The 7745-nt window shown below is 39.4% G+C and overlaps 1 protein-coding gene across 2 annotated transcripts; it reads left to right on the top strand.

The window, feature by feature from the left end:
- Positions 1–1134: 1134 nt before the first annotated feature.
- Positions 1135–5701, top strand: LOC103709137 (uncharacterized). 2 transcript variants are annotated; one of them, XM_008794345.4, is made up of 3 exons: positions 1135–1272; positions 1362–2531; positions 5510–5701. In XM_008794345.4, exons 1-3 carry the CDS (start codon positions 1209–1211, stop codon positions 5539–5541), a joined length of 1266 nt encoding a protein of 421 aa, XP_008792567.2. In that variant the 5' UTR covers positions 1135–1208; the 3' UTR covers positions 5542–5701. The 2 variants fall into 2 exon arrangements, with proteins under 2 accessions (XP_008792567.2, XP_038970290.1); XM_039114362.2 differs by having other exon boundaries at positions 1181–1272; positions 1368–2531.
- Positions 5702–7745: the final 2044 nt, after the last annotated feature.

The following is a 7745-nucleotide window of genomic DNA, read 5'->3' as shown; positions in this document are numbered from 1 at the left end:
ATCGGCTCGGCAGGGGTGCCGAGCCGAGCTGGTCGCCCAGAGGGGCGCCCTGTGGCGGGGTTGCTTCTAGTACTTCTGCTCGGCGCCCTTTGGGCGAGCGTCTTTACTTGCGCTCTTTGGTTGGTTTCCTGGTCGGCGCTTTTTAGGCGAGCGCTTTCTCTGGTCGGCGTTCTCTGGTCGACTCTTTCTAGCCGAGCATCCCTACTTGGTCATTTTGGTTGGGCGCCTCTTCTTGGCGCTCTCTCTGGTCGGCGCTCTCTAGCCGAGCACCCTGCTGGTCGGCACTTTTCGGTCGAGCGCCTTTCCGGTCGGCACTCTTTGGCCGAGCATCTTCCTGGTCGGCGCTCTTTGGCCGAGCGCCTCCGTGGCGGTATGACTTGGGGTTTTTTCCCCAACAGTTGGCATAGACTCATTTATAGGACTCATGAGAAGAAATTGATCTAGCCCCAAAATGGGCCAAAAGAGAAGGGGACCTTTGATGGGGTTAATGTCGCCACTCTACTCGATCACGTCCATACCTTTTGCATCTTCTTGTGCCAAAGGAAATGCCCGTTATCTTCATGGTCTCTCACTATGGAGCTCAAAGAAGTAAGGAGCAAACTTTCTTTAAGTTTCCCACATTTTCTTTCTTTTTTTCCCTTTCAAAACATTTTTACCAGCATCTCCCCAAAGGAGGCACTCCCGCTTTAGAATATTTGGACGATTATGAGAGATGAAGTGACATTTCAGGCTAAGTATATATTTAGAAAGGCCAACGGAGTCGCAGATTGAGTGACTGTTTATGTGACCTATCACTTCGGAGGCACCCTATGGGTTGGACAGAAAAGTTGTCTAGGCATTTTATAATCTATTGTTTTTTAATTTTATTGCGTATATCCGTATTTGTTGTATATACAAACCCTTCCCCCACCCTTCGGCCAAAGAGTTCTTCCTTACTTTTTCTCATCAACCCAAAAAAAGAAAAAGAAAAAGAAAATTCCTTCTCCTTTTAGGATCCGATTCCCAAAGAGCTTTGGTGACCGTTTCTCATTTAAAATCCACTTCATGAAAAACGATTCCCGTTTCCCTTCTCTTAACCTTTTCCCAGGCTTTCCCTCTTCCCCATAAAACCCAAATGCCGCCCGCCACTTCTCCAAGGGTTTAAGGCGGGGTTTTTTTTCTATCATTATAACTTTCCCTTTTCCTACCACTAGAAGAAGTTGAAGAAGATGAGGGTGGTGGAGTTTTACTTCTACCTTCTCATTTCCCCGCTACCTCTCCTTGGTCTTACTGGTGAGTGGCCAAAGAGGCAAAATCTTTCTCATTATAGGCTTCCTTCTCTACTTTCTCTTCATGTCTTCTTTCTTCTGTCTGTGCTCTAGATGCAGGTCAAGAAGCTATTCAGCCGGTGAACCTCCGGGAACCAAACCAGTTTAGCCTTCACCTTTCCCCTCACACCACTAGCCCACTTCCCATTGCAGTCTCTGTCACTGAAGCAGAGCTTTCCGTAGTCTCTTCCAGTGTCTTAGCGGCAGAGAGCTGGCTAAAAACTCATGTCCTTGCTCCCCTCTCCTCCACTAGGATCACCACCATTGAGTTAGGAAAAGGGGTCCTGTGTGACAGAAACCATGAACACCAATGGAGCTTGGTTCTGCCCTCTGTTAAAAATTTGTACTACTGTCTAGTGAGAAGAGGTCTATTAGAAAAGATCAAACTTTCTGCTGCCTTTTCCTCTAATTGCTTCCACCATCTTCACTTCTCTTTATCTGGAGGTGATTTGAAACAGGGCATACTAAATCCTTTGCTGGGCTTCCTCCAAGATAACACCATGGTTTACTCCATCGATTCGTCTTCTGAATTCTCGCATCCCCCCGATAACTACGAACGGGTTTACTCCGTTCATCGAGTTGCCTCGGAAGAGCTGGGCTTTTCCAAGCTGCCACCTCCATTTATGCTTCCAAGTCCTAGAACTCCTCTCTCGCCCATCCCATTTGCGCCGGTGCCTGACTCCCACTTCTCTTTCGTGCCCAGTGCTGCCCCATCGGAAATCCCCACGAACCCACCTGATGCGCCACGAGTTCCATCGCCATTGCCGAATGCCTCTCCATCGAGAGCTCCTGCAGGCAGTCCTCTCATGTCTGTGTTCCCACCACCATCGCCCGCTGCCCCTGTGACACCGCATTCACCAGCTGCCCCTTCAGCTCAAGTCCCGATAATCCCAGCTTTTCCGCCTGTAGTATTCCCACCGTTGGCGCCTTGCTCTGTGCCGGCACCGGAGCCTGCGCCAGGGCCAGGGGAAGAGCAGAAGGGGGGCTTGTGGTGTGTGGCGAAGCCGGCAGTTCCGGCGGAAAAGTTGCAAGAGGCAATGGACTATGCCTGTGGGGAAGGTGGGGCTGACTGCGAGGAGATTAGGCCTAATGGTAGCTGTTATTATCCTGATACTGTGGTAGCCCATGCTTCCTATGCTTTGAATAGCTGCTGGCAGAAGACGAAGCATGCCGGAGGCACCTGCAGCTTTGATGGGACTGCAATACTTATTACATCAGACCCAAGTATGTGCAAAAAAAAAGCTCCTCTTTACCTCCCTATTGGCTTCTAAATTCTTGCTGTTTTTTCTGCCTCCATTGTTGCATTCTGTGCTGGAGTAGCGTGAAGTAGTATGTTTCTCCATTCATTGAGTTTATATATCTTTATCAATTTATACCATGACAGTGCTGCAGTCTTTGTAGTTGTTTAGAGCTATACCTATGTTGTTGTTCTCATGCTAGTTTTAGCAAGGGGTGGTCAGCATTAATTCATCATTGGTGCCCCATACATTGTTATAGCTCCAGTCTGAGTGCATTTTTTACATGTGCTCACTTGTTCCCGTCTCTTGCTTGTGCATTTGTACACCATTCTGTTTTGGGTTGGCTTCAGAATAATGTGAATGGCGAAGTTGATCTTAAGATTCATTGTCGTTGATTTGTGTTTCTGCTATGGGATTTGACTTAAAAGTGTCTTTGGTATAGACCTCTGCGAGAGATTAAGTATAAAGGAATTGCAGCATATTGCTATGAAATGTCTTTTGTAGATTCATCTCTGTTTTTCTCTTGTTGCAGTTCCTTGTATTCGTTTCGATCCCTCTTGAAAAGAATTGATGGGATCTTCCCATCCTCTGCTCAAAAAATAAGAAACAAACAAACAGATAATGGGGAAAATAATAAGACTTCTTTAGGTTGAAGTCTAAGAAATAGGGATGGATATATGTTCGTTATACTTATGATAACCAGCCATAATTTAGTTTTCTAAGCTTTAATTTGAGTTTCTTTTAGTGCATTGCAAAGCTAATTGAATTGTTTGATCCTTTTTTTTAATTTGTACTGCAAATCTAATCAAATGTTTGATAAGTGGTCCCATATGTAATTACTTTCCTTTTTCCTCATCTATGTATGCAATCTTCCCATACTCAAAGTTAATTACTAGCTTGAGTCATACCTTAAGCCTACAGAATAGTTTCTCCTCCTGTGCATATTGTCTGTTCTTGTTTCTTGCACAATTTCCTACTTTTTTGTTCACTTCTTCTACTTGGTATGGGACATGAGAGGTTTTCTCAAGTCCTCTAACTAGTGCATGCTTCTACCTTGGATTGGTTGGAGTCTCATAACACTAAGAAGATGATGTCCTTGGCATGCTCAAGGTCAGCTCTGTATATTTTTCTTTAATACATCTTCGTATTGTTTTGGTACATACATCAGCATTTTCTTATTTCCCCATTGTCTCATTTGTTTAATGTACCTATCCATAGCTATATCCCTAAGTAATTCCCAAACCCATCTTAGCATTATGGTCTTTTCTCATTGCCTCGGTTCCAGAGTTTAGATTCAAAATTTCAAATACTAGAATCAGTCGCATTGAGTTAGATGAGATTCTATGGTATTCAATTGCATGACTCTGAAATAGGTATCTTCTTGGCATCCACCCTCCATTATAAATCGTATGAGATGGATCATAAGTGGTGCAAAATATAAATGCTAAAGCAATGTGGACTTGGCAATTAAGGAAAAAATATCATATGGGATGAGCACCAAAAGAAGAAATATGGGATAGGCTTTCTATTTTGCTATGTTTTCCCTAGTACCCATCTTAAAGTAGAAATCCAAAAGTCACAAACTTCTCCTAATAACGAAGTCGTCGATCCCATGATTCAAAAAAAAAAAAAAGGAAAGGAAATCATGTGCGGTATAAAAACCAAAAAAGAAAAGAAATTATGCATGGCATCCTCTTGCTTCCTCGTTTCCAAAACATGCTTTTTACCAGTACACACTCCATGGCTAGATAATACACACTAAGTAAATTAGTCATTTAGTATGCTAATACACATCTTTAGATAAATCTATTCATAGTTTTTAGAACATAGAGTTTAGTAGTATACTATACATGGCCGGTAACATACTTAATAAATTAGTCGTCTAGCAATCCAATGTACACATCCTATCAAATTGATACATAGTTTTTAGAATATCATGTTCACCAGTGTACATTATATGACTAGGTGATACGCACTCATTGACTTCCTAATACATACTGCAAGCTTCTTTTACACACACCTAGCAGTGATCCAATGCACATCTCTAGATAAATTGATACACAGTTTCCAAAACATGCTTTTTACCAATACATGCTAATATAGCCAAGTGATATATACATAACAAATTAAGTTATCTAGCAAGCTAATATACACCTCTAGGTAAATCGATATACGGTTGCCATAATAGTATTCATCAGTATTAGTACACAGTGCACAGTTTTTTAGTTTTGTTTAACATAAAAAATTATATACATACTATTCCTTAGATTCCCTAACTCTTAGATCCAAAAATTCTGAAAAAGAGGGAAATTTGGAGGAGGAACGAACTTGAAAAAAAGAAAGAAGATCTTATGAAAGGGAGAGATGGCTTGATGAGGAAAAGGACGGATAGAGAGGCTTGACGAGAAAGAAAGAGCATGCCACGCGTGATTCCCATTCCTTCTTTGATTTTTTTTTTTTAATCACGAGACCAACTACTCCGTTAGTAGGTCAAGTTTTTGACTTTTGAGTTTCTACTTTAAGATGGACATTAAGGGAAATGTGGTAAAACAAAAAGCCCACCCCATATTTCCTTCTCTGGTGCCCGTCCAATATGAGTTTTGTTCGGCAATTAGAAATGCATCAATCATGGAGGAAAGAGCAGTGGTGTGTGCCAAAATACATTATTATCAGTTTAACAAAAGATATGTAGCTACTTGTAGTGCTAGACTGAAAAATAAAATTTTAAAAAGGTTTACTTTTATGTTCCCTTAAAAATTGTAACTCAAATTTGAAGGCCCTTGAATTGTTGCACCATTTGTAGCACATAATGAAAAAACTTAATTGTGTTAATATTAGCAATTGAAGCTTAGCAGCCGGTATTATATAAAACACATTCTGTAGTGTCATCATTGCCTTTATTGTTTTTTTTCCTCCAAGAAAGATGATAACCCATCTTTGATTAATTGGATTGTTTACCTGCAGGCTTTCAGCAATGCCGGTTCATATTCACTTGAGATGATGGTGATAGAGCCTTGATGCTGTTCGGATGCTCTTTTTAATTTACATATATTTTTGGTCTGATGAAATCAAGTAGGTGGTTGTTTTGTGGGTGAGAAAAATATTTTGACAACCGAGTTTCAAACAGCATTTAAGTTTGTTCAGGGACTTTTGGTATTTAACCGACCTTCTTTACGCATAATCTGCACATGCTCATTAAATCTAAATATGAGATGATCCAATCCTGTGTTAATTACAGGTACTTAGGAAAGGGATCAATGAGACTAGAGGAGTGTATGAAGCCAATGCCTAGAGCAACTTGGCCATTTTATTACTTTCCAATCATTTATAAAAAGAAAAAAAATCTTTGGGGCATGAAAAGTTAAAAAAAAAACAAATGAAATTTTTGAAAGCTCACTGGATTCCTAGAGAGGAATTGGTCTAAGATAGTTGAAAAGTAAAATATTTAAAGATATAAAATGAAAACCAAACTATCATGTAATACAAACCAATTCAATTAGGAATCTAATTAATTGGATTTAAATATTGAAATATCGGATTTAGTGTATGCATACTACTATAGCCAATTATATTATCTAATATCTATGACACAATTCATTATTGAGACATGTCGAGCGATCACACCCCTTCATTTACTGCCTTGGATAATGCATTTTCAAAACTTAGGATGTCAAGTAATTATAATTTGAATGAGCCTCTAAGCATCTCTCAAAGAAAACAATAACTGATGATATAATTTTTGTCATATATAGATAGAGTACTTTCACATCATTCATGAATGTGTAGTGCATATGCTCTGTCATCATCTATGATTCTGGTTAAAGAAACAGTCTTCTAGCCAGGCTCATATGCCTCGATACGACCGTGAGAGAGGGCTTGGAGAGAGTGGCTTAGCCATTTAGAGATAGAGATTGAGAAAGATGATAGGAGATAGAGATTTAAGAGTCCTATAGTAAGTGCGAAGCTAGACTTAATTGGCAGTTGTTCCTTTCTTCACCGAAGCCAAAGTTCTGTAGCTTTGAGGGCTTATCGGACGGGAAAAAACGAAATCTTTGGGAGCCTGCATCAGAATTCTTTCCGCCACGCACTTCACATCTTCCAATATTTGGAAACATCGCATTAAATATCATATTTGAATATATTTTATGCTCGACTGTCACGGAAGTGGTACAATATTTTGTTGCAAATTAATCCTTTAAAATGATAGTTGAAGTAATTAATGAAGAAATTAAGTAATTAACCACTCATTTAGTTTGCCTGTTTGCAATGGATACCCTTGACAACCTTTGCATTGATAGTTATCTGTGATTTTCTTCTGTTTTGACAAACAGTACAGGTGGCAGCCCCACCTATAATCGAGGTAAGGAAAACCTGAACCTAGATCCCTTGTAACCACACCACAAGGACAACATTTGCATTGCTTATTACTAGTGAATTTTTAATATATATATATATATATATATATATATATATATATATATATATATATATATATATATATATATATATATATATATATATATATATATATATATAAGAGAAGCGCGGTTCCGGGCCACTTATATCCACACCAAGAGATTTTACAAAATCAACAATCTGGCGCCCTAAGAGAGATTTTCAACTCTAGTAGAGGTCATGCAGGAGACAAATAGACTTGCGGGATAATGGGGGATGTTGGAGTAGAAGAGATGGAACAGAGTTTGCAAATATTAGGAAGATGGGAAATGGCTATGAGAGAGCTTCAATGTGCTTCTCTAATGGAAGATTTGCACGAAAAACACACGATATACTTTTGAATATACCTGTTTGCTTAATAAAAAATACAGGAGATAGGCCATCAATCATCTTAATAAAAAGGAACTTAGTCAATGTTCTATATTCTCAGACAACAAAAGAATATAGTCAGGAAGAACATAAATATGCGAGAGTTTGTCTATGGAGAATCTATAACCCTGCAACTGGAATATGACAGTTACTATTCAGATATTTCTTCAAAACTGAACTTGATATATGTTTATGCAGCAACAATGGAATTATGAGCTTGAGGTAGGAAAATTTAGTAAATCTGGATTGCCAATGAAAAATGAAAATCTCTATATCATTGAAAACTTAGTTTACTCTTGCATTATTGAAACTACCGTTGTCTCCAAAAGATACTCTTTGTAGTTTCATGGAAAGCTGATACATGATGGATTGCAGA

This window comes from Phoenix dactylifera, chromosome 1 (assembly GCF_051530095.1).
Source record: "Phoenix dactylifera cultivar Ajwa chromosome 1, Ajwa_hap1_PhDact_Kaust_v1.1, whole genome shotgun sequence".
NCBI lineage: Eukaryota > Viridiplantae > Streptophyta > Magnoliopsida > Arecales > Arecaceae > Phoenix > Phoenix dactylifera.
The sequence above is the reverse complement of the archived record's forward strand: the minus strand, read 5'-3'. Positions and strand labels throughout refer to the sequence as shown.